Raw genomic sequence first — 27,613 nt, forward strand, 5'->3', positions numbered from 1 at the left:
ATGAAGTGCCTACACGGATCACCTGAAACTCACAGGTCTCTGGGGAGTTAGGGGAACTCTGAGGCAGACCACCTCGATGGAAAAGGGAGGTAATTTCCCTTCTGTGAAGGCTAGTTGTTACATTACTTAATATTTTCCTTATCTCGGCACCAAATTATTGAGAGTGATACTTTACCATTAACTCCATCCTCAGGTCTTCATTCTCAAATTGACTTAACTGGCTCAAAACGTCCTCAATCAAGTGACTCCTTCTGACTATGAGATTGAAGGTGGGCAGCAGCCCTAAACTGGACCCTCCGTCTTCCACAATTCCAGCCAAATGCAAAACAGCTCTAAATTTTCTCTCCTAGGAAAACAGAAATGTCTCACTTCATTTTGCCATTTGCTCTGAGTAGAAATTTGTAAAGTGGGATAAACTGGTTCAGTTGGTTACGAATGCATGTCACAAACCCTTATAAAAAGAGCCTTATATACACCACTGGAGGTAAGCTATACATTCAGTGTTCGCCTCCGTGAGCTGAAGAACCATGGAACCTAAGAAACGGGAGCCAGCCTGGGTGAGCAGGAAAGCGACCGACGGCAGGCTCCACTGGACTACTTTACCCTTCCTACAAATGCAAGTATTAATACTTCAGTTACTAAAGCTAATTATAGCCAACAGACTAAGCGGCTGATTAGTAAACACTGAAGCAGTGCGCTGAAACATATTCTCATTCGAAAAAGTTCCGAAGTTTAGGAAAAAAGCAGCCTGCAGGAAAAGTTCAGGTATGAGAGACCTCGCTAAAAAGATCCTATTCTAGGAAGAGAAACCAGACAAGAGATTTTAGGTGAAGAGAGGGGACAAAGGGAGAGAGGGGGAGAGAGGGAAGAGAGGGGGAGAGAGAGAGATATCGTCCACCTGAAACCAAATAGCAATTTGGGACCATTAAAGTCTGTGGTTCTTAGCAAAACAGAGAGAAATCAGTTCTGTAAGATTATTACTGGAAACTTACTTAAAGTCAGGAGAAAATAGTGAAGAGATGAAGCAAAAGAAAATTCTTGTATATTTTTTATTTTCCTTTGTTCAGTGTTTCATTAATGGTTATACCAGAACTCATACATCAATTTCCTATTTTATTATGGTAACTGCATTTGTGAAAGTATTTACTTTTATGACATATATTTGAATATTACTCATACACGTACAGATGCATACATGAGAGCAAGAGTGGTAATAAGACCTAACACTTTTGGGCATTTGCTTTGTGTGAGGCACTGTTCTAAAACCTGTACCTACATTAACAAAGTTCATCCTTACAAAAAGGTAATGAAGTGTATTTTCCAAGGCATTTTAAATTGTCCCATTTTAACTTCAAAAGCACATTGCCGGATATGTTCACAAACAACCAATTTAGCCGATGATAGTTCATTGAAAAAAGGATATGTTTTACAAACCTTTGTTATGGCACTATCTCAGGCATTTATTTGGGTCCAAATTTCAAGAATCCTCTGTCACCTCTATTCCCACTGTTATGTTTTCTTCACTCGGTTGGACCTCCTTAAATATAGTGCTAATTTCAATCAAGTCCAAGTTTGCTACACCTCTCTGAATGCCAGCCAATCAGAAAACTACAGGCACCAACCTCAAGGTCAAACGCTCTTACAACTAGGCCAGCTGCCCAAGCTCGATCCTTTGCTACTAAGGCCCTAAGAGGCCTCAAGGCCAAGTCAACCCAAATTCTGACACTCTTTTTTGCCTTCTTCATTAGAGCATAAGTAACTCGAATGCTACAGCCATTAGTTTCACCAGTGGGTGGCTCCCTTATCACCCCCCAAAACACTGTACACTTACGAAGGCATTTATCATTTGATTTGTTAATAAAGACAAAGAAATCGGCATGCGTACCTGCATTTTTAAAAGCGAGTCTGCACGTAGTAGTTTAATTTTTGACAGAATATTAAAGACAAATGGAAAATGACTGAATATGACAGGACGCTGGATGTCTACTGCAGTGTCCTAAAAATGGAAATAAGAACAATTCTGATAAGTGAAAGGACAGAGCTATCTTACGTCTGACCTCGTAGCCTTTAACCTCTGATGGGTGAAGGTCTCAGTACTTACAGCCAAATCAATTCAAATTGCTTGGCTGTAGTACTTAAATACATAAAATTCTAAGAAAATGTTTTACATGTACCAATGAAAGGTTTATAGACCTGGTATTTTCAGTGCTCATTTACCAATTAAATGAAATTCTGGGCACTTTCCCAGAGTCTGTTCTACTGCCACCCACACTTCTGAAATGTAAATGAGTATTAAGTAAACAGCCCACCAGTCCTCTAATTAGGGTGTAGGTAGAGGCCCGCCCTTTCGTTTTTTGTGTGTTTTTCATATTTGCATGGCACGCTCCACAAGACGCTTGTCCGGTAGACCCAAGCTACCTGCCCAGGTAGCAACCACTTTTCTGTTAGTGCTCTGGCTCCAAAACTGCACAGGTTTTGAGGGGTCCATTTTGCTTTTCCCAATAAGCCCTGCTATTTCTATTGGGCAATTTGGCAGAGTGCAAGGATTTTGGACACTCATGTAGAAAGTTACAGCACAAATGCCTATATTAACTCACTGATGATCCAATTTCCTCTTTATACATGCCATACTTACTAAGTTCTTTTTCCAAGAGATCCTTCTATGTGCATCTTCATAAAAATCAAGGCAGTGCGCGAGTTCATTTACTTGGAAAATATTTTCAGGCAGTTGAAATTTAGTCTGGTTTACCTTAAATAAAATATAACTAATGAGAAAGTTTTCTATATAAAGATAATTTTGCTTAATGGCTATTAGATTCTCAGGATAAATGCAAATTACTAGTAAACACCCTTCATGAACAGAGAATAAAGTTCTACCCAATTCCTCCACTGTCAAAACCCCACATGTCCAGGAACATAAAGAATGTCTAACATTTCATAGTAGAAATTGATAACTAAGATGATAAATTTCTAGTTACTTTTATTTATTTTTTTAAATGTATTTTTCTTGATTTCAGAGAGGAAAGGAGGAGAGAGAGGCAGAAACATCAATGATGTGAGAGAATCATCTATCGGCTGCCTCCTGCATGCCCCCCACTGGGGACTGAGCCCGCAACCCGGGCATGTGCCCTGACTGGGAATAGAACTGTGACCTCCTGGTTCATAGGTCAATGCTCAACAGAGCTATGCCAGCCTGGAAACGTCTAGCTACTTTTAATTCACAGGAAAAAAAAGTTTTAAGAAACTTTAAGTCCAAAGAAAAATACAGTGCAATATAAATCCAAAGTACTCTGGGGCCCAATATTGCATGTCCTGTTCTTCAGAGATTAACAATATACCATTTTTAGATGTTCCCGCTGGCAAGGCATATATAGAACATTTCCTCCTAACTGTGGGAGAAGTTTCAGTCTTCTATCCCGATGTAACCAGGGAATACTATGAAGTACCCATGAACACCCGCGGCTCAGTGCTAACATCAGTCAGCGAAGACACCGATAACGACATTAGATACTTTGGACATGAGTGGCCATCAGTACTTGACCGGGATGGGCGCAGTCCTGGACTGAATGACTAATGCTGAGGAGGTCTTCGAAAAGCCCCTCTGTGGCTGTGTAAAGAACACACATACCCTACAAGCGATCACTTCCAGAATTAGGTATGGAAACTAAAAACCAACTCTTGATACATGAACACCAAGACATACATACAGGAATGTTTATAGCAACAGGTTTTCTCACAGAGAACCCCTCCCCCTCCAAAAGAACTGAACAGCACATATATCCATCAGTACTGAAATGAATAATCATGGTACAGTCACAGAACAGACTATGATGTAAAAATGAAAATGAATACAGCCATGAGTACTAATCTGGAAGAATTTGTAGAACAAATGTGTAAGACACATGTATTCCACTCATGTAAATTTCAAAAACAGCAAAATTAAACAGCGTACATCCATCCATCCATCCATCCATCTATCAATTATCTATCATCTATCTATCTATCTATCTATCTATCTATCTATCTATCTATCTATCACCTATCTACCTATTGTTGTAAAACAATAGAGTAAAGGAAGGATGAACCCAAAACCCAGGATCATGGGTATCTCCAAGAGGTGAGGGGATGCAATCTGAGAGAAAAATACACAGGCATTTCAAAAGTACTGGAAATACTTTCTTTTCCAACATGGGCAGTAGTTACACTGATGTCTGTTTTATTAGTTTTCTTCAAACTGTTCACAGATACTATATACACTCTTTTATATGCATGGCTTAATTCACAAAAAACAAAATTTAAAAAATGGCAATATAAACTTCATGTTTCAAGAGTCTGCTTAAGATTCAGGCCAGGAGAAACCCTTACCCTGTGCAGCTTTTTCATCATTTCTAGGAGAACTTTAATGTGACAGTTACTTTCAGCATCTTCAGCCCAGTAACGCAGCTGAGCAGTGATGGCTCTTTTAAACATCTGGACCAGTTCCATGAAAGTGGAGTCATGCAGAGATGCCCAATATTCCTCTGAGGGATACAAAGGTAAATAAATGTTAATGTGATTTCTCTTGGATTCTTAAAGGTATAAAAGTGGTCCATATTTTCCAAAACTGATAGAATAGGGTGGGGTGGCCGGGAAGAGGACAATGGGGGGAAAGGAGACATATGTAATGCTCTATGTAATACTTTAAAAAATAATTTTAAAAACCTGATATATTTTTTTGTATGTCAGTTACAAAAACGTATTTGTATTAAATTTTTCAGAGCATATGACTGCAATTAAAAGCTCAGAATCTGCCGTAGCTTGTTTTGCTCAGTGGACAGAGTGTCAGCCTATGGACTGAAGGGCCATGGGTCTAGGGCATGTGTCCAGGTTGTGGGCTCGATATCCAGTAGGGGGCGTGCAGGAGGCAGCCGCTCAATGATTCTCATCATTGATGTTTCTATCTCTCCCTCCCTTTGCCTTCCTCTTTGAAATCAATAAAAATATATTTTAAAAAGTCTATGCTCAAACTTAGAAGAAAAAAAAGTTCAGAATTTAATGTCCTAAAAAAATTCCTTGACAGTAATAGGACCTCCATCTTGATATTAATCTGTGAAAAAAGAGACATTAAGTTAGTTACGTTTTATTCCAGGCTGAGGAGCATACTGTATGGAAAACTAGATTAAGAACTACTCATGACTGCATGACTTTTTTTTGTGCTCCCAGCATGAGCTTTTAACTCTTAAATAACACCTTTCAGCATTGTAAAAAACAGCAACAAAAACATTTTAAACAGCTTTTCATCACTTACAATGGTATCTAGATTTAATACTAGAATGGATTATGTAAAAAATAAAGAAACCCCATTAAATCTAATTAAGCCCCTAGAACTAACTTCCAATGTACTGGAGACACAGGGAAGGAGGAAACAGACAACTCCAGAGCTGGGACATTCTCCAAGGCAACTAACGTAGATTTTTTTAAATAAAGCAGTCCGTAAAATATCATTTGCAAAAATTTTAATATGGCTGGAATATTAGACAATTATTATGAAATTACTAGAGGCCTGGTGCATGAGATTCACGCACTGGGGGGTGATCCCTCAGCCTGGCCTGTGCCCTCTCGCAGTCCGGGACCCCTGGCTCCTTACCGCCTGCCTGCAGCAGATGAGGTGGGAGAGGCTCCCGAGCTCACCAGCCATGAGCCCAGCTTCTGGCTGAGTGGTGCTCCCCCGGTGGGAGCGCACTGAACACCAGGGGGCAGCCCCTGTATTGAGCGTCTGCCCCCTGGTGGTCACTGCACATCATAGTGACCAGTTATTCTGCATTCAATGGATTTGCGTATTAGGGTTTTAATATACAGGACGGCTAATTTTATTAGGTGCATAATGATGTCAGAATGTAGATTTCCGTATGTTAGATGATGCATGATTAACTATTATAGGTGAAGTATCATAATATCCCCAACTTACTTTCAAATAATTCAGCAAAATTAAAATGTAATCTGTACTTAGAGAGGAAGCCACAGACAACAGGGGGGTGAGGGCATGAGTGGGGGGATGGGGAGTGATGTGAGGATAAGGACACATATGTAATAACTTAATCAATAAAAAATTAAAAAAAGAGGAAGCACATAAGGCAACATGTTAATTGTTGCTGACTCTCAGGTAGAGGGTACTCACTGGACTATTCCTTTAACTTCTGTGTATGAAATTTTTCACAATGAAAAGTTGGGAACAAAGGATCTCATGACCACGCCACACATAGGTCATGGTAAGAACTCTAAACAGGTACTGGAACACTCTATTTTGGATGTCCAGAGTCATTACTAGAGTGTCTTTAGAATACACTAAGAATACAAGATAAAAAACATGAATGTGTTCCCATTTCTCTACCTAAGTTTTGCCATAACTTTAGGAGGCATATCTTTCCTTGAGAGAATGGTGCCGAACCAGTTTGGCTCAGTGGATAGAGCATCAGCCTGCGAACTCAAGGGTCCCAGGTTCGATTCCGGTCAGGGGCATGTGCCTTGGTTGTGGGCACATCCCCACTGGGGGGCGTGCAGAAAGCAGCTGATGGATGTTTCTCTCTCATCGATGTTTCTAACTCTATCCCTCTCCCTTCTTCTCTGTAGAAAATCAATGGAATATATTTAAAAAAAAAAGAGAGAGAGAATGGTAAAGTAATTTCACATGTAAATCATCGATCTTACCCAGAGCCTCTGAAGATTTATCATTCATTTCACAAACAGCCTCTGCAAACGGAACCACCAGGCTCTCCCAGTTGTTGTAATCATGCATCACGGGACATTCTGGGAGGAGGAAGAAGATCTCTAAGGCTTCTCGGTGGGGAGAAGAAAATGGAAGGTGTTTGAGCAGATTATCCTTGAGACAGGTGGTTATCTGCAGCAAAAAAAAAAAAAAAAATAACCAGGGAGAAGGCACTCAAATCACAGCAGGAAAAAAGCCCCAGGAGGGACTGGGTGCAACTTACTGTAAATAAAGCATAGAACCTGAAGTTTCATTGCACCATGAAACTGGAATGATCGTTTAGTTTTTCTAACACCTATGCTGATATCCCATCTTACCGAGGCTCCCAGTGCCTGAGGTGTGGATATGTGACAAGTATTGTCTTTATTCAATTATTTTGAGTGCATGGAGGAGATAAAAAAGAAATCACATGTTAAGAGTTGTTCTGGAGGAAGTGGGTTCAGAACTAACAGGCAGCCACTCAGTAATAAATACTACATTGCACCCTCTGGTTCCGCTATCATATCTCATTTTTTTTTTAAAGAGCAAAAATGTGTTAGAAAAAAGCAAAAGAAAAATAAAACCCCAAACAAAGAAAAAGCAACAAGTGCAACAACGAAAATCAAAATGGTCTCCTATTATCTTCCTATAGAACCTCATCACCAACTCTCCCCACCACACACTTTAGTTTCTAGTCCTTCCAATCTCCTCAGTTTCCCTAATCAGAATGCAAGTGTTCAGGAAAACATCAAATGCAATTCTGAATTTTTACTGGTCATGTGTGCTCAGATAATAAAAATAATTTGTTTTACCCTAGCTGGTTTGGCTCAGTGGATGGAGCATCAGCCTGCGGACGGAAGAGTCCGCGTTCGATTCCAGTCAAGGGCACATGCCTGGGTTGTGGGCTTGATCCCCATTGGGGGAGCATGCGGGAGGCAGCCGATCAATGATTTCTCTCATCATTGATGTTTCTATCTCTCCCTTCCTCTTCCTCCCTCTCTGAAATCAGTAATAATATATTTTTAAATATTTGTTTCAAAATCCACTAAAAAGCTAGTATTTATGGAGTTATCTGTCAGGTGCTATATGATTTGCATATATTAAATAGGTCATTTAATCCTTATAGTTTTACTATAACATAGATACTACTGACCCCATTTTATAGATGAGAAATCTGTACTTCAGAGAAATTAACTTGATCAAGGTCACACAGCTAAATGGGAATCTCTCCTGAATCTTTCAGACTCCAAACCCTAGTTCTTTCTTAATCACTAAATTAGCACACTACCTAACGGTATCTCTAAACGTACACATTTTTAACATTTTCTCTTTTTTACATCAAACCATACTGGGCTCCTACTATGTGGCTCAGTCTCTGGAGTTACATACACCTGACAACTCTATTTAATGATGTTTCGACAGCATACATCCTTCCTCTTTGCTCATCACTAGGCACATCCCCAAACCTCCCAACCCACTCGGAACTATTGCAATACTCTCAAGCCAGTTGCATGTTTCATACCCCAAGCCTCCATGAACACTTCCCTCGCTTCCAGGAGTGCCCTCCCCATGTAGGCACCTACTTCCGCTGGGCTCCTTGTTTTGTTTGAGTGCTGTGAGTAGAGCTGACTATCCAGGGCCTTAGTCATGACTGAATTCATTCATTCGAAATATTTACTATATACACACTATGTTCTACGCTAGGCATTAGGGAAGAGAGTGGCGTGTAAAAAACACCCAGTCTTCCCATTAGTAGCTCCATGAACGTGTCTATGTGCCAAACTAAGCCATGACCTTCTAAGGGCAGAGCATGGCTCTTCCATGGTTTATCAGGAATCCTCATTGCAATGCCCGGCACAAAGCAAATATTCAGATGTTTGCTACATAAATGAATGCCAAGGCTGTGATTCTCTATCACAGAAATCTCTAAAGAGAAACATTACAGGTCTTCTGACCCAATTGTCCATTTGAAATAGTGGAAGATTCCTCTCTGTTATGTCACTTACACTTTATGATACTGTGCTGGCACAAACAAGATATAATTAGCTTTTCCTTCACAGGTGCAGAAATGGCCTTCTATTTTGTGTGTGATCTTTCCATTAAGTGCTGCAGAGTCCTGATAAAGGGGCATCATTAGGGATCCATTATAACTCAGATCCCTAATTGGGCCATGGTTCTGTCAAAGTTAACAGAATTGAACTTTAACCTTCCCTTGCGATACAGGAATGTGTGTGAGAGAGAACTTGAAAGCTAAGGTGAAGATGCTGTTTTTTACAGACAGCAACAGAGCAGGTGAGGGAGCTGAGAGGGAGGGAGAGAGATGAGAGCAAGATTGAGAGGGAAAGAGATTGAGATATATAGAAACAGAAGATAGATGAAAGGGGGGGTTGGAGGGAGAAGGAGAGAGAAAGGGGGGAGGAAGAGTGAGAAGGTAAGCGGGGAGAGGAAGAGGAAGGCAAAAAGAAAAGAAGTGAAGGAAAGAGAAAGAAAGAGGAACCAGAGTGAGACCCAGAAAGAAACACATTGAGAGAACATAGCAAGTACCACCCCTACATCAACCAGTGCAACAGTATAGGGAAATTAATTAAGAAAGGCTGAATCAAGAAAGGCTAATTCAATAACGGAAGTATGTTTGCATGATCTGCAAGTGGGAAACCTAAAGACAGTAATGACAGCGCTGAAACAAAGAAGCAACAGTCTCAAAAAGAACAAAAATATTACAGAACCTACAGAAAATGAAGTGCAATGGAACAAAACAGAGAGGAAGAATCCAGAAAGTCCTCAGTGAAGGGGATGTTCATGTCAGAGAAATTATTCTCATTTCTATACTTATGTTTAAAATATTCTAGTGTTCCAATCTCAATAATTTCTTTAATCATCTTCCTAATGCCCCAAGAGTGCCTATCTATTTACACTATTTTTAACCTGAGTGACTACTGTTTGCACTCTGTGGGCAAACACCTGAATGCTATCTGAGTTTAACCTGGATATACAACAAGGTCTTAGAGAATGTCTCAAAACAAAATATTTCTTTGGAAATTTTGAGTTCTTATAAAAAATATTTTAGTGATTCCCCTTTTCCAAACAATGTGAAGAATACCACCATGTTAGTAATCCAGTCTTTCTGGGTTAACTCCTTAAAGGTGTTTCTTGCTTTAGTTAAGTCCAAATGAGTAAACGTGGTGTCTGCAGCTATTCTGTGGAAGAAAAATTTTAAAAAGAGATAAGTAAATGAAAAAGTTCAATTCAAAATTAAATATTAGATTATCTATTCAGATGAAAGGCTTTTTTCTAAAGCTTGCTTTCACTTCAATAATTTTATATTTTCCTCAACTTTACAATAACTATAATAATTTGGCTGAACACAAATACAATTAAAAACGTAGCTGATGCCCTAACTGGTTTGCTCAGGGGTTAGAATATCGGCTGAGGACAGACGGGTCATAGGTTTAATTCTGGTCACAGGCACATTCCTGGGTTGCAGGTTTGATCCCCACCTGGTCGGGGCACATGCAGGAGGCAACCAATCAATGTGTCTCTTTCACAGTGATGTTTCTTCTCTCTGTCTCTCCCCCCTCCCTTCTACTCTCAGAAAAATAGATGGAAAAAATATCCTCAGGTGAGGACTAACAACAAATATATATATATTTATATCTAACAACATATGATTTCAAAAATTTCAAAAATATTAAGGCTGAATTAATAATATATGCAGTCTAACTTTAACTCAGATATTGTCTTATCTCAAATGGATAATCAATAAATATTTATTTTCCATTAAAAAAACAGCCACAGCCCTGGCCAGTCTCACTCAGTGGTTAGAGTGCTGGCCCCAGTCAAGGGCATGTACCTGGGTTGCAGGTCCCCCAGCCCCGGTAGGGGTGTGGGTGTGGAAGGCAACCAATTGATGTGTCTCTTTTATGTTGATGCTTCTCTTTCTCTCTCTCTCCCTCCTCCCTGTCTTCCACTATCTCTAGAAATCAATGGGAAAAATATCCTCAAGTGAGGATTAAAAAAAAAGGCAATTTCTCTGAGTTACATAAAGTGAAAGTGGGGACCAAAAAAAGAGGGTTCAGAGCAGTAAATTGTTAGTATTCTAATAAACCATAATGATGTGTATTTAAGCTATGAATTGCATTTGTAGTACACTGAATATAGTCATCCTCTAAAAATAGACACATTCTTTGTAAAACAATACATATATTTAGTGTCTGAAAATATTCTTTTAAATAAAAATTATATAAATATTTAGAAAAAAAGAAGTATAAAGTTTTTCCCTCAGAATATTTAAAAATTCAAAGAAATCTTAATATCTTACAAGAAAGTCTTTAAATAAGTTAGTGTATGTCCTTCCCAAGAAATACCATGCTGCCATTAAAATGAGGTTATAAAAAATATGAATATGGAAACTGAACAAAGTGAAAAACAGACAGATATATTAAGTATAAAGTAATGTATAAAGCAACATATAATCCCATTTTTTGGTAAAAGAATATATTTACATAGAAAAAATATACACATTAACTGTTACTCTTAGATGGTGGATTATGGATGATTTTCATTTTTTTGTTGCTGTGTATCTGTATTTCTGACATTTTCTATGTCAATCATATATTTGCTTTTGTAAAAAAATATCTAAAGAGATAAACACATAGTTAATTAAAGTATTCAAACCAGTACTTTATAATCTTTCAAAGTATTTTTAAAATTGAGATATAATTAACATATAACATTATATTAGTTTCAGGTATATGAAATAATGAGTCAGTATAGGTATATATTACAAAATGATCACCACAATAAGTCTAGTTAACATCCATCATCACAGTTACAATTTTTAAGATCTCTCTTAGCAACTTTCAAACATAAAATACAGTATTAACTATGCACCATCTGTACACAGTATTTTTAACGGAACTTTATAAATTTATTATATATTACCTTTCCCTTACAAAACTTCCAGTCAGACATGCAGGAGATGAAAATATCTCTCTGATTTCCCTATATTAGGAATAAGACGGTGGTTAAAACAAATCATGAATACGCCTTCTTATGAGACGTGATAATTAAAACATCTTATAATTGCCCTCAAACCTCTCCCTCTGTCTCCAATCTGTTTGTTATTGCCTTGGGTATCTAAAAGTTGATTCCATTTGCTAAATCTCAAATTTTCAGTGGCAAACAAAGGCAATCAAAGGATATGTATTCAGAGAAACCACGGGGAAAGCGGAAACGGCTTGACGTAGGGTCATTATTTTCTGTGACAAATTAAACACTCTCATCCCACCCAACTTTTCCCAGCCCTATTTATTTCTGTTCCACTGACGTGTAAACCAAAAAATTACCAGAAATTGAGGTCAGGGTTACAGTAAGCTCAGATCCATCTTTGTAACTTTTTAAATAACTACTTTCTAGAATTAGTAAGCCATACCTAAAAAAACACTAAACAGACTTTTTGTAAATATAAGTATAGTCTTTATAGATGGTAGAAGTTGTTCAGCGGTGACGAGGAGGTCCACAAACAAGTGGTTCTAAGGTCAAATAGGGTTGGGAACCTGTGGACTGTATTTCCTGCTCAGATAGTCAAAATAGATGCAAACATGTCAAAGGCCCAGAGAAGTTCCGCAGTAAAGAAAACTGCCTTTATGGAGATTCCATGCTAGTTGTGATGATTATTGTATGTTTCAATAACAGTACAATAATAATAATGTAATAATAATAATAATAATAATAATAATAAAATAATAATTGGCTAGGCAATGGTATCCAGATTTTTGGTCAAACACCAACCTAGATGTTGCTGTAAAAGCATTAGAATAGATTACACTTAAGTCAGCAGACTTTGAGTAAAGCAGATTATATATATATATAAAAAGCCCATGGCCCTAACGCCATAGAGCTGTCATGACCAAACGAGCAGTGGCTCTCATGGCGGGCGAGGAGGGGCAGGGCACGAGCTAATAGGAGCGGAGAGCTACGAGCAGCTGAGGCAAGTGGAAGCAAGCTACTTGCACACGATTTCGTACACACTGGGCCTTTAGTTCTCCATAATATGGGTGAGCCTTGTCCAATCAGTTGAAGGCCTTAAGAGAAAAGGGTTAATGTAAAGCCTAAAGAGAAAATTCTGTCCCCTGACTTCCTTGGGACTCAAACTGCAATATCAACTCTACCCTGGGTCTCCGTGCTGGTCTGCCTTATGAAGTTTATCCTTACCAGCCCTCTTAAACACATGAGGTCTGGGAATCTCTGGCTAGTGGACCCTTAGTAGACCACACTCTTACAGTTCTGTACGGTGTGGAACTAATGGGGGGAAATACATAGCTTTGGAGCCTTGCATAAGCAGACAGTCGGACACATGGGTATACCTTTTTGTATTTTGCCACTGCTTAGTCCCCACATCAGCAATCCATCTCTTCACAGTCCCTTCATTCAAAGTAGGAATTTTCCTTTTCAGATTAACGTACGAATTCTGTACACACACAAAAAGGAAATAAATATAATAATTTAGATACAACAGAAATAGGTATCCAACTTATAGGCATATTCTAAGGATGGAGGGTAAAACAGACTTTTTAAATACAAATAATAGAGCTCTGGGCAATGATAAAGTGAGTAATCAATCATTTCCTGATGGCCAATTTCAATACAAATTTAGGCCCAAAGTAAATTTCTCTGAGTGCCCTAACACTTAGCACTTTACACAGGTGTGATTGGATCAAAACGAACATCATCACACAGCTTTGAGGGGAAGGCAAATCCTAACAGGGCTGAGGGTAGAAGTAGGAGGAACTTGATTTGCCTTGGTGAAGTAGGGCAAGGACTTATTCATATGCCTATGAACCTGAGATCTGTTTTAGTACTGGCTGGCAGAACTATATTAGAAAGTCAACCACTGGCTCTCTAGGGCACTGACCAAATGCCACTGGCAGGGGCCTCCCCAAAGATATGAGGAATCTAAGGAAATCTCTCTGATTCGATATTCACGTGGGACAAATCTGATCTTTGTGGGTACATATTATGCAGTTTAGACAAAAAAGCATCAATGTCTGACCAAATCCCCAAAAGTCAGCCTAGTCACCCGATGATTTTGGAATTCACCAAACTTGGATTCTGGAACTGTTTGTTTTGCTTAAAATACCAAGTTCTAGAATATCTAGAGATCTATTTTTACCTCTTTTTTCATCCAGAGCAAAATGCTTTGATTTCCTCCAGCAATTATTATTAACTCATTTTCTGAGGTATCGCTTTCTGAAAGGGATATACAAAAAGAGTTTAAAATTTGGTACAAACATGCACACTCATTTTAATTTCAGATTCTTTTAAAACTTAGTCCTTTTAGCTTTCTGATAGACAACGGCTCAGCACATTTCCCACCATAAAGCAGAAATATATATATCTACTTCAGGTTAAAGTCTAGTTGGCAAACAGGTGATTCACAAGGTTGATATGTGGCATCAGTTTAATGTACAGAATTAATGCCAATGCACATATATATTTCACAGTCAAATACTTGATTAGTTAACTGTTCCTTGGTGTAATTTGGCTCCTATTACTAAAAACTATACTCTGCAACTCAAGATTTGACCAATGACTATTGGCTGTGAGGAATGTAAATAAGTATTTCCAAAGTCTATGTAAGTGGTTAGAAGAAATCAATATATGAGCTGCTTAAGGAAATAACCCTACTGTCCCTTTTCCCAGGAGAACTGAGAGAATTCTGGTACTTTAGGTCACCACTAAACCTTCAGAACGGTAACTAAGGCGCTCCGAGGTACTTCTAGAGTAGAGGGTTTCAGAGCTCAGGCTGAGGTTGCACAGGACACAGTTCAAATCCAGCCGGACCACTTACTGGCCATGAGCCCTGGCTAACCCTTCACTCTGTCTCTGCACCTCCAGTAAAATGCGACTGAGAGTCCCCATCTCCCTGAGCTGTTTAAGGATTAGATAACACATATGTCAGCTGCTCTCGTTCTGAGGGTTTTACATGATTACTTAAGCAGGTAAGAAAACCAAACACCGTGAAATTAATAGGCCCCCTGCAAACTGGAATCAGAGGCTGCATATGCTTCTGAATCCATAGAGTCTATTTATGTCGTATCATTTTAAGCCCACATTAATCTTAATCTGAAGAGGTAAGAGAAAACTAATGATTAACTTGACTTGATAAATTAGACTGGATATTTTAAATTGTTTGTAAGCAAACAATGAAACCAATGTTTAAAGAAACTCTCTTCAGTCATACATTTCTTTTCTTGCCACAGTACAGTTTCTCGACAAAAGTATTTACGCCAAATCCTGTGCTCCTACAGAATTTACCAAATTTGAGTTCTGCATTTGATGGCAATTTCATGGGCAGCGGTATCAGCTGATTCTGCGTTCCACCGTTTCCCAGTTGTCCTTCTTCTCCAGAACCAAAAGAAAAGACCTTCCCCAAATCAGACACATAGGCAAGTGTGTGCCGCCTATTAAATAAAAACACATGTACGGTCAGTTCTCAATTATCCACAATGAGAGTTCACAGCAATGCAGGAAACTGTCAAAATTAGGTCACTAGTGGGTGAAACCAGCTAACCAACTGCCAAGGCATGACATTAGCCACCTGGACACGAATCATTCATGTGTGGTTGAGATGACTCACGGCCATGGTCTGTACCCTGGCAAGTGGTGTTCCCTGCATCAGGAACAAGCACCTCCCGTTGCCTTGGACTCCTTCTTAAGCCTTGGCTTGAGAGCCACCCCCTCTTGGAAGCCACCTCTAAGCCCTTCCTCTCCCGTGCTAGAAAATGGAATTAGGGGATCCTCCGAGTTCCCACTCCAGTTCCCAAAGACCTTTATCACCCTGATTTTCTGACAACTTTGTTCAATGGTCTCACCCACTACATAGAATTTGGCCTTGCTCAAATAGAGGTCTGACCTTTGTCCTCAGGGCCTGGGAGGTAACTTCGAAATTCTTAAAACTCCCCAAACAATAGGTGTGTCTTTATTATTCATGGCAGGCCCCTGACTTAATAGTTTACCCAGGTGGCTCAGGGGGGCCCCTCTGGCCACCAGTAAGGCAAACCTACAGGGAGGGAGACACTGGAGTTTGAATTCAACAACCTAGATCAGTGGTTCCCAACCTTTTTTTGGCCAACCCCCACCAAAGCATCTCTAAAATCCTGATGCCCCCTCCACCCCCGCCCCCTGACATATAATTCTTCTTATTCAAAAAGTGAACTCCTATTCATTTGCAGGAAGTCTAAAAGGCCATTAACATTAACTTGGTCTAAACAAGCTTCTAAAGAACATAGCATCATCCATTGAGAAAAATAAAAAACTAAAGGACGGTTTAAGTACTGAGGAAGAAATCACTAAGAAATTGTTAAAAAATAATAATATGAAGTGATATGAAAAAATAGCAAATAAAGTTTCAAAAACATAATAGAGAACTGAAGTGCATAAATATGTCGCAATATATATTTACATACTATATATGAGGCCCCTAGAACCATAAGAAATGGAAAAAAATTCACTGTTAATAATTCGTTCTCAAATTGCCCCCCTTAAAAATCAAATTGTCTCCCTGTGGAACCCCAAGCTGGGAACCACGGACCTAAACAATGATTCAATTAATCACGACTAAGCAATGAAACCACAATTCAGGCAGTCCTGGACATACGCTGTTTCGTGGTTACGTTGTCATCTCCCATTTACAGTATTTATAAAAAAAAAAGTTTGTCATTTCGACGTATATACATATGTGTTTTATGTTTTTATGATTTATTTACCACAAGGTCAGGAATTATTATCTTTCTTCTTTTAATTTTTTTTTTTTACTGTTCCACTTCATTACTGCTATGTATGTGCTCTATGTGAGTGACGTAGGTGCTTATGTAGGTGGGTTCCGACTTACGGCGATTTGAGTTTCGTCTCGCAGTAGGAACGGATCTCCGCTGTAACCCAAATGAGTTTGTCTGTGATCACTCTGAGAGAATTGTGGTGATTAAGTATGATGGCCCCTGAGGGGTTATCAATGAATAATCTTTTTTTAAAAAAATATATATTTAATTGATTTTTTTACAGAGAGGAAGGGAGAGGGATAGAAAGCTGGAAACATCGATCAGCTGCCTCCTGCACATTATCCACTGGGGATGTGCCTGCAACCAAGGTACGGCATGCCCTTGACCGGAATTGAACCTGGGACCCTTGAGTCCGCAGGCTGATGCTCTATCCACTGAGCCACTGAGCCACCGGTTAGCGAATAATCTGTTGTGATTCATGTTTCCTTATCTACTTTTTCTATTGAATTCATGGGGTGGCATTGGTTAATAAAATTATGTAGTTGTCAGATGTACAATTCCATAATACATCATCTTTGTACTGATATTGTATATTGTACTATATGTTTGACACCCCAAGTCAAGCCTCCATCACCATTTATCTCCCTTAACCTCCCCCAAACCCCTTTCCTTCTGATAATCACCATACTGTTGTCGGTCTCTATGAAGTTTTTTTGGTTTTGTTTGTTTTTTGCTTAATTCCTTCACCTTTTTCACCTAGCCTGGCAATCCCTCTCCCCTCTGACAGCTGTTAGTCTATTCTCTATCTAAGAGTCTGTTTCTATTTTTCCCAAATAAATGATGACAGTTTTTGTAAAGACAAAGTGCATTTGAACAGTTACAAAGGTATTTCACTGAAGGGGTTTTAGGTTAATGTATTTGTTCATTAAAAAAAATAAAATCAGTCCTAGCCAGTTTGGCTCAGTGGATAGAGTGTTGGCCTATGGTCTGAAGGGTCCCAGGTTTGATTCTGGTCTGGGGCACATGTACCAGTTGCAGGCTCAATCTCCAGTAGGGGGCATTAAGGGGGCAGCCAATCAATGATTCTCTCTCATTATTGATGTTTCTATCACTTTCCTTTTCTCTGAAATCAATAAAAGTATATTTTTAAAAAATCAATGAAAACAAACATGTACACTAAAGAAAAATTACGATTATCTAATAATGTAAGATAAGCATCTCCATTTAAAAATGTTTAATACTTTTATCTCAATCAATGAAACCAATGGAAATTTTATTTAACTACCAACCAGAACTTATTCTAGTGATTTTATCAACTTTCATCAACACTTTACAACTTACCTTCCACATGCTATCTGGGTTACTCTATTCCCAAGGAGCTCAGCCACCAAACAGGGCTTTAACTCATTCTGTGTTGAATTGTGACCAAGCTGCCCATGTTTTCCAGCACCAAAAGTAAACAGGAGCCCATCCTAAGGAAAGGGAAGTTCAAATCAGATTCTAGAGAAATGGGACACAGAAGTTGTATTTATTGGTGCAAAGGCACCATCCTATCTAATGAAGAGGGAATATGCTAATTGACCCTCACACCATTGCAAAAATGGTGGTGCCCACAGCCAATGAGGGAAAACGCTAATTGACTGCCCAGCCCTCAAAGATGGCAGCACCCAGTCCCCTCAGCCCCGCCAGTGCCTGCTTCCGGAGTCCCCCAGTCCCCTCAGCCGTCCAGCTGCCCAGGGCCAGCCCCAGGCGCAGGCAAGCCTCACCTAGCGTCTACCAGCTGCCCAGGGCCAGCCGAGGCTGGCGCTGCTGGCACTGGCAGATGCAGAGGTGTGGTGGGGGCATCACTTTCCCCTGTTCACAGGGTCGCCTCCCCCCCTGAGGGCTTCTGGACTGTGAGAGGGAGCAGGCCAGGCTGAGGGAACCCCCTCCCCCCAGTGCATGAATTTTCATGCACCGAGCCTCTAGTCAATGAATAATTAAAAAGTACTGTCAGGCCTGGCAAGTGTGCTCAATGGTTAGAGTCTCAGCTCGCCTACTGAAGGGTCTTCAGTTTGATTCCTGATCAAGGGCATATACCCGGATCAATCCCCACCCTGACTGGGGCATGTGCAGGAGGCAACCAATCAATGTGTTGCCCTCCCATTGATGTTTCTCCCTCTCTCCTCCTCCCTCCCTCCCACTCTCTCTAAAAATCAATGGGAAAAATATCCTCCCAGGAGTATTAAAACAAAACAAAGCAAAGAAAAGCAGTCAAAGCAAAACCCACAATTATCAGGAAGACGTCCTGCTTGTGGGACATGATGACCTTTCTTCCCGGGGAAATACTAACTGCCCACACCTAGGTGTTCTCGTGTTTTCCCCACTGCAAAGTGTTCTTCCAAAATTACAGTCGAGGAGACAAAGGACACACACCTTTGTGAGCAAGGCAGTGTGAGAGCCACCACAAGCAAGGAATTCAACTTTCTGGTTGTCCAGTGCTTCAATAAGGGAAGGACAATCTTCATCTGTACGAGGGAAAGAACAGTTGAAGTGACCAAAAGAAAATGCTGAGTTTCACACTAGAGTTCTGTGCTACTGGTAACATACCTGGGCTACTTCCTCTCAGACTGCAATTCCCAACACATTCTGACCAGAAAGGCTGTACGTTGGGGTATTTAGGCTTAAAGGTGGGCATGGGGCAACGGTCAAAGGACTCACCTGTGAACGTATCAAGCCACTTCCCAGGCCTATTCTCTTTCTAACCTGGCCCGATGAACTTTAATTGCAGGATATCTGATATTTTCCATTCCCATTGAGAATTATCCTTTTTAATAAACATTATTTTTTTCTTTTCAGTTCTCTACTACGGTGTCCTTGCCTCTCTACCTCTCCTTTATTTCACTATTATTTTCTTATCAAATCACTTAGAGATTCAGCAAAAATAGTTTAACTGCTCTTTATTTCTTTGCCTCCTTTGAATATTTTTCTAACTTTGACTTATGGGTTCTGCTGAGGAATTAGCATGGGACCACATCAAGAAGAAATGCAGTGTTTGACCAATAACTCAGGAGATAACGTGAATATTACCAGAGTTGATAAATCAATGGATTCTGCTACACCTGAAAATTCTAACAAGGTGTTTGGGTCAATAAGAAATTCTGCCATCTGCTTTGTGGCGGTAGTTCAATAATGGAAATTACTCTACGTGTTTTATAGTGCATACATGCATGTGTGTATGTACAGATGTAATGAATAGTTTTTAGGATATGATTAGGATTAGTTCCTAAGATAGAGTTTTAGTATCCTTTTGTCATAATATAATTATGTTAATAGACACATAAGTGCATATGGAATTTGAAGATCATTTCATCCAAGCTCATCACTTTACAGGAAATGAAAGTAAGGCCTAGAGAAAAGCTGGCTAAGGGACTGGGTAAGGCCCTGCAGTTAGTTAACTGTGAGGTGGGAATCATAATCCAGGGGTTCCAATCCCGTCTGATACTCTTTCCCTTTTTCCACATGGCCCTGACATGTCTCAATTATAGCAAGTACTTCCACACTATGCATGACTTTTAAACCGATTCTGTCCTGAAGACAGAGAGAGAACCAGGAAGAACAGACAAGAAAATTGAGGACTTGAACCATTTTTAAAAGGGAGATCTGTGTTCATTTCATCACGCATCTAACAATATGTCTGTTGATAATATGAGTTTTAAAATGTGTTTCCGTACTGTCAGTGTGGCCCAGGCCTAGTTGTCCACAATCATTTCTTCCCCACGAGTAAATGTTTCCAGACATGGATAAAGCCATGCTGTGGGCTTTTCCTGCAGAAATCTGAGCCAAGGGGACTCCTGAGAGGTGCTCCACAAGCTGTGGTGTGGGGGTCGAGTCAAGTATTCTCCCAAGTCCAAGTTGGCCATCTAAGTTCTGTCCCCAGGCAAAAAGCTCACCACCTGGACATAAACAAAGAAAATGCTGTCATATTGAGCTTAAAATGCAGCAGACATTACCCTACGGCATATTATACTATCACAGTCTCTTACATTCAAACAGAACTTCCCAGATCCCATATGTCTGAGCCAGAAAAACTAGAAGAATCTTGTTTTTAGCAGTAAGAGTTGGTAGTGTTACGAACTGACTGTATCCCTCCCCAAATTCATATATTGAAATCCTAATCCTCCATGTGATATTAGGGGGTGGGGCCTTTGGAAAATGATTGGGATTAGATGAGATCAGGAGGTGGAGCCCTCAGGAATGGGATTAGTGCCCTTATAAAAGAGCCCCCGAGAGCTCTTACCCTCTCCTCATCAGGCACCAAATCTGTTGGCACCTTGAACTGGACTTCCAGCCTAAAGAACTGTGAGAGGTTTCTGTTGTTGAAGCCACCTAATTTGTGGCATTTTTGTTACAGAAGCCCAAACAAAGACAAGTAGAATGAAGTTATCTGCACATATTATAATTAAGTTAAAAATATTTTTAAAAACCCACAGGATAAGTCCATGAAACACAAAAACATTGTACATCTGGATAAAAACCATTCTTTTCTCTCTGCCTGCCACTCCTTAATGAGCCTAAAGATCCTATATAATAAAAGCCTAATAAGCTAAGTGTCTGGTCCTTCATTCAACCAATCAAAGTGAAATATGCTAATGATATGCTAAGGCCACTCAACCACTTGCTATGTTGTGCACTGACCACCAGGAGGCAGACACTCCGACTGGTAGGTTAGCTTGCTGCTGGGGTCCAGCCAATCAGGACTGAGCGATACCAGCCGTATACGCCCTGGAGCCCTCCTGCATTCCCTCCCAAGCCCAGTGATAGTGCACCAGTGGGGTCTCTCAGCCTGGCCTGTGCCCTCTCACAATCCAGGAACCCTCAGGGGATGTCAGAGAGCCTTTTCGACCTGATCCCGCTCAACGCAGGAGCTGCCCCCTGGTGGTCAGTGCACTTCCACAGGGGGAGCACCACTCAGCCAGAAGCCAGGCTCAAGACTGGTGAGCGCAGTGGTGGTGGCAGAAACCTCTCCCACCTCTGCAGCAGGGCTAAGGATGTCCGAATGACGGCTTAGGCCTGCTTGGACATCCCCTGAGGGCTCTGGGACTTCAAGAGGGCACAGGCACAGCTGAGGGACCTCACCCACCCCCCCGCCCTGCCCCCACGCACATATTTCATGCACCGGGCCTCGAGTCTTAAATAAACAACTTAAAAATACATTGGAAATTGCAGCACAATATCTTTAAAGAACAAGCATCTTCTTTCATTAATTGAATATATTTTTCAAGAAAAGTTATTAGATGTTATCGAATGGAGTTGACAATATCTAATGGAGTCTGAAAAAAGATATCAGAGAATTAACACTTACTGAAAATCCCAGCAACATACTGTGCAAGATCTGGAGGCAAAGACTTTCCTTCAAACCTCATTATCGTGGGCCATTCCGTCACCAGGAATATAATGATGAGCATGCAGTTCCATTTCTTGTTTCCTCAACCTTTCTTTTTCCTACATGTGATTTACCGGTAATAAATCCTGAACATCTCTTTCCCCCCACACCAGTAGACCCTGGGGTTCTTGAAGGTGCAATGTGTTTGCTTCTGAACATGATGGATATTAAAAATTAGATGTTTCTTCATGAATAGATGGAGAAAAACAATCAGGTCATTTTTTCCCAATACAAGTTCATACTCTCAAACTTTCATAGGGCCTTCAGGACAGGTCAGATTCTTGATTATTTACTTCCCTTGATTCCCAGCTTCCATTCAGTTTGTGTGTATGTCTATCCTACACATTAATAAAAAATGTTTGACTCTGAATTCCTATCACTCTCCTGTCTTAATTATTCCTCCATGGTCAAGTTTCTTTAGGAAATAATTCATTTCGGTGTCTGATAAGAAACAGGAAATAATGAAGAGCTGAGAGAGAATCCCTAATTCAAAAGGTAATGTTAAAACACATCAGGGGCTGCAAACTGGCCACAGAAGCAGAGCCAAAGATTCTGAGCTCCTACCATGGGAGTTGGAAGAGCACTAAGAAAAAGGGAGGAGGTTTTAGAAAAGGGTGGCCCATGCTGGTCCTGATTCCAGACAGAATGATTTTGACTATTCAGAATATTTTCATTGTTTCATATTTGAAAAATAAAAACATGAAGCTGTTGAATTAATCTCTAGGTCCAAGATGGAGTCAGCCCTGCCTGGCATGCCATGTCAATCAAATTTTTGTGTTTCTATAAATGCTCCCCTTGACCAGAAACACAGTATATCCACTCAGCCAATCCCCAAACATCAAGCCAACCTGGCTATTTCCTTGATATCTTTCTAAATAATGTGAGATTTGCAACCCCAGGCAATCACGCCCTGTTCCCAAGTTTGATCTAATAATGCTCTATGAAACTTGCTCTTGCCCAGAATCCATTGGAAGAAGGCTCCATTGCTTGGGAGGCACTTTACTCCCTAATTCATGGATCATTTTCCTCTGAATAAAGGACATCAAACTCATTACTAAATTGTTTTACTTTTGTTTTCTGACAGAATAAAATGTAGGAATTGTAATTATGGAAATCTGAAGATTTTTATAGGTCCAAGAATTCTCTCATTTTATACCTCCTGTAAGAATAGTGTTCTGAACCATATCAAATTCAAAACCATATTTTTGTCCTGTTATGAAGTAAAGCATACACATTCTATTAGTTCTATATATACACATATTTACTCTCTCTAAAAAAACAATTAATATTCCAAAAAAGTACCTTTTGAGAGTGCAAGGGAATGGTAATCTCCACAGGTGATCTGAATTATAGTTTTTTCTTGAAAAACACTATAACATTGAAGCCTGATGAAAGAAAATATATTTTATGCCAATCACTATATGAATGAAAGCCACAACATCAATGTTAGAATTATTGACTGTATTTAATTAGTACTGAAGCTTAAGAAAAAAATTTATAATTTACTGCTTCACATTCAGTACATCTAAATTATTATAAAAATGCAATTACAAAAATGTTTTAACCAGTGGTTTAACAGGAAAATAGTATGCATTATATAATTGTAATAAGATGATTCTAAGACTTTTATAAAATAATTTTATGATGCAGGAATAATACAAGATGAAAATAAGTTCTAATTCTTATGATCTACTAAGAGAAAGTATCACAAATCATTCCATGATAAAGTATTTTTCCTTGATTGAATACTTTTATTCTAGAAATCTAATTTTATAAGATTATTATGAATTAGTGAATGTGAAAGTCCAATTTGGGACTAGGCAGACTAACCAATCATTGTCTTTAAATGTGAAAGCAACACAGGATAAGTGCCCTAGGTGATATAAATTGGTTTGTAATTTACTCATGGAATTCACTGGTCAGTTCAGAATTCATGGTTTACTTAAAATGCCACTATATAAAGCAGGGGACAAGGATCATATAAAGTAAAATTTTGCTACCAAATTATAATTGCCTTTTAAGTAAAATTGAAATAATTTTTTTAATTAAAAAAAGTTCCCTACCTTTCATGTTCTATGCTATAGTTGTACTCAAATGGTTTTCCATCTGAGGATAGAATCAGCATGTGCTCTGCTCCTTGGTCCACGGAATGTATCTTCATTTTTTTTCCTAACTTAATGTACTCTGCAGAGCAAATTCAACCAGGAACTATCATCACTCTGATTATTACCCATTTTTATTGCTGACTTTATTATAATGCACTTAAAACACCTGGAAAAAAATTTCATCTAGACAACCTTTGACTTCCCATAAACTAGTTTTTAAAGAAAATGCACTCACAGAAAGATGACAAATTAGCATTGACTGTGGTCTTGACGATTAATTTTTTTTTAACTTGGGAAGACACTGATTTGTACTTTGTTTTATGTTGAATACACCTTTAAAATAGTGAATTAAAATCTGATAATAGATTCATGCTTAATAAGTCGATAGAAAAGCTAAATTTGAAGTGACAGCAATGAAAAAGTCTATAAGAAAATATAACAATTTTTGGACAACATAACTCATTGTAGAAGCAAATATATTGTGTATTCTGAGATACACTCTTTTCAAAACCAAACCAAATAACAATAATAACCCTCCCTGACTGCTTCACAAAGAAGCTAAGGGCTATATTCTTGAAATTGTATTTGGGGAACTATTTTAAAAGAGGATGCTCTTAAAATTTTTTATTGGTATTAGTGCATATTTTTCCCTTTCTAAAAGTTAGGAGATTTGAAATTGTTCACTAGTTACCATTTACTCTTATTTAGTTTATCACAAAAATTAAAGTAGGATAGAGATTTGGGAAAATAGTACCTATTCATGTAAAATATCAAAGCACAATCCACTTTACATTACAAATGAAAACAGTTTGGTAATAAACAAGAAATGGCCTAACAGACTGGATTTCGAGAGACTCAGCATTTCAAGTCAGTTGGGAAAAAAAAGGGTTATTTTAAAAAAACAACCCATGGTATTGGGGCTTTCGGGTGGAAAACAAATAAACCTATATCCCTTATTTCACTATTCTTAAATCAAAATAATAGCCAAGCCTATCAAAAATTTTAATTTTAAATGTGAAAGCTTAAAATTTTTATAAAGATGAATACATTTAAAAAACTTGGCGTGGATAGCTTCCTAACATCGGAAAAATCCGTAAGCCTCCTTAACAGAAAAGATTGATGACGCAGACTATACAGTAACACAAACTAAGTGCAAGTGGAGGAAAATATTTCAGCATCTATGACCGACAAAGGGCTATTCTACTTCACGGTCATACAACTCTTTCAAACTGGTAAGAAAAACTCAATTTTTAAAAAACCCGGCAAATACAAGCACAGGAAGTTCACCAAAAAGCAATGCAAGTGATGTTCCGCCTCGCTCAAGCTAAAAGCAAAACGAACAACAGAAAACCATCTTCTTCAGTCAGCACAGGAGCAAAGTTTTAAGAACAGGAGCGTGGCCACTCGCTTCCCCGACCTGTGCAATGGGAGTCCCAGAACCGGGCCGATCTCCGCGGAGATGACCCCTCGGGATGTGCAACCGAAAAGCGCTCTTTAAGCCGCTCGCCCAGGTAAGGTACCGCCATCGAGAACCAGGCAACTGCGTTCTCCAAAGGCTCAGAAAACCGGAGCAGCTATGATCTAAACGGGGCAGATGAAAAGCTTGGGACAGAAACCCCGATAAAGGCGGACTAGTCTGGCTCGAGTGAAGATGCCGCCCGTGTGCGCCCTCGCGCCGCGCGAACCCGCGGAGAGGACGACCCAGCGGGCGCTCCCACCGCGAACTCGGCGCCGACCGGGCGCAGGATCTTGGGGAGTTCAGCGCTGCCGCAGGCGCGAAACCCGAAAACCCACCCGGGCCCGGCGCGTTCCTGGGACCACCGCGCACCCCTGCGGCGCCGGGTCCGCTCGGGAGCTCTCCTCCCCGTTTAGAGAAGGGCCGCGCACCCACCACTCGGGCCGCTGCCGCGAGGAGCTGGAGGGCCGGCGCGGGCCCCGGGCTCCCACCCGCCCACCCTCTGCCCGCGCCGGAGGGTCGAGCTGGCGTGGCCCGGCCCCACTCACTCGGCTTCTTGGCGCCGTCGCTCCCCGCCGGCAGCTGGTGCACCTGCACGGCGGCCCCGCCGCGCTCCAGCACCGCCAGGCGCCCCCGCGCGCAGCACACCTGGCGCGTCGCGTCGGCCCTGCGGGACAGCGCGCTGCCGAGGCCGGGGGCGTCGGGGAAGAGCCACAGCCGCGAGCCCTGCGGCTGCGCCGGGGCCCGGGACTGGGCGGGCGGCCGGGACTTTGCGGGCGGCCGGGATGCCGGGCGCGCGCCGCCCCGTGACCTCCTCGGTGGCCTCGGCCCCATCGCCGCTTTCCCGGGCTCCACAGCCGCGCCCCCGCTGCGCCGACCTTGGGAGGAGAAGGAAGTGCGGCCGGCGGAGAGGTCAGAGGAGACGGAAACCCCCAAGCCTGAGCGCGACCTCCGAGCGCAGCCGGCTAGCGGACCTCTGGGCGGCGTCGAGGAACCCGGGCCGCTCCGCGCAGCGCGGGCGCCAACACCAATACTCTGTTTGGGGGCGGAGCCCGACGGTGCAGTGAGAATCGAAGGGGAGTGTTTCTTTCTAAGGGAGCTGGATGGAATGGAAAAGGAAAGGAAAACTGAAACGATCCTAGAATGTCCGAAGTTCACAGGGCGGTGTCCTTATTGAGGGTGGTGGGCGGGGCAGGGAAAGTGTCCCCAGGCGGCTGGACCAAATGGCCTTCGAAGAAACACTGCGGTTTCACGAGGAGGAGCCTTGACAAAGCCGGACTTGCACCATTTCCCAAACTATGTTGTTACAAAAACGAAACTTGGGGATGGAAGTCAAAGGGAGAACTGTGCGGTCGAGTCCTTCTGCCACAACGTGGCTCCTGGCAATATAGTTTTTCCCTTTTCTAGAATTCCTTACAAATGGAACAAAACGTACGCAGGCTTTGTGTTTTCCTTTTTTCTCTTCTCATTTTGCATAATGCTTTTTAAAAAAATATTTTTTATTGTTGATAGTAGTACAGATAACCTCTCATTCCCTCCCCCCGCCACCCCTCAGGTCTTTACCGTATTCCCGGTGTCCTTGGGTTCTGCATATAAGTATGTAAGTTCTTTGGTTTATCTCTTCTGTACCCCCAACCCCACATCCAGGTATGTCAGCCTGTTCCATGCCTCCCTACTGCGGGTCTTTATTTTGTTGGTCAATTTATTTTGTTCATTAGATTCCACGCACGATTGAGATCATGTGATGTTTGACTTTCTCCATTTGGCTTATTTCACCTAGGGTAATATTTTCCAGGTCCATCCATGCTGTCCCAAAGGGCAAAAGATTTTTCTCTTTTTTTTTGTTTTTGTTTTTTTTACAACTGCTCAGTATTTCATAGTGTAAATGTCCCACAGCTTTTTTATTCATTCATCTACTGATGGGCACTTGGTCTGTTTCCAAATCTTAGCTATTGTAAATAACGCTCCTATGAACATAGGGTTGCATATATTCTTTCTGATTGGTGTTTTGAGGTTCTTAGAATATATTCCCAGAAGTGGGATCACTGAGTCAAATGGCAGTTGTATTTTTAATTTTTTGAGGAAACTATACTATTTTCCATTGTGGCTGCACCAGTCTGCATT

The 27,613-nt window shown here is 40.6% G+C and overlaps 1 protein-coding gene across 1 annotated transcript in view; it reads right to left on the bottom strand.

Annotated features, from left to right (window-relative positions):
- LOC308532179 (E3 ISG15--protein ligase HERC5-like) overlaps positions 1-26,323 on the bottom strand; it is a gene marked incomplete at both ends in the record, with an annotated part of 42,968 nt that extends 16,645 nt beyond the window's left edge. The window contains 16 exons of the mRNA XM_081109477.1: positions 176-346; positions 1,886-1,996; positions 2,636-2,749; positions 4,366-4,520; positions 6,688-6,877; positions 9,828-9,921; positions 11,666-11,725; positions 13,090-13,193; positions 13,896-13,972; positions 15,041-15,186; positions 17,845-17,975; positions 18,919-19,010; positions 20,217-20,438; positions 23,231-23,313; positions 23,992-24,112; positions 26,038-26,323. Of these exons, the coding sequence (XP_080965603.1) occupies positions 176-346; positions 1,886-1,996; positions 2,636-2,749; positions 4,366-4,520; positions 6,688-6,877; positions 9,828-9,921; positions 11,666-11,725; positions 13,090-13,193; positions 13,896-13,972; positions 15,041-15,186; positions 17,845-17,975; positions 18,919-19,010; positions 20,217-20,438; positions 23,231-23,313; positions 23,992-24,112; positions 26,038-26,323 (2,157 nt within the window). The remainder of the gene's footprint in view (positions 1-175; positions 347-1,885; positions 1,997-2,635; positions 2,750-4,365; positions 4,521-6,687; positions 6,878-9,827; positions 9,922-11,665; positions 11,726-13,089; positions 13,194-13,895; positions 13,973-15,040; positions 15,187-17,844; positions 17,976-18,918; positions 19,011-20,216; positions 20,439-23,230; positions 23,314-23,991; positions 24,113-26,037) is intronic.
- Positions 26,324-27,613: the final 1,290 nt, after the last annotated feature.

The sequence above is a fragment of the Myotis nattereri genome (assembly GCF_964212035.1).
Source record: "Myotis nattereri genome assembly, chromosome: 1".
Classification (NCBI taxonomy): domain Eukaryota; kingdom Metazoa; phylum Chordata; class Mammalia; order Chiroptera; family Vespertilionidae; genus Myotis; species Myotis nattereri.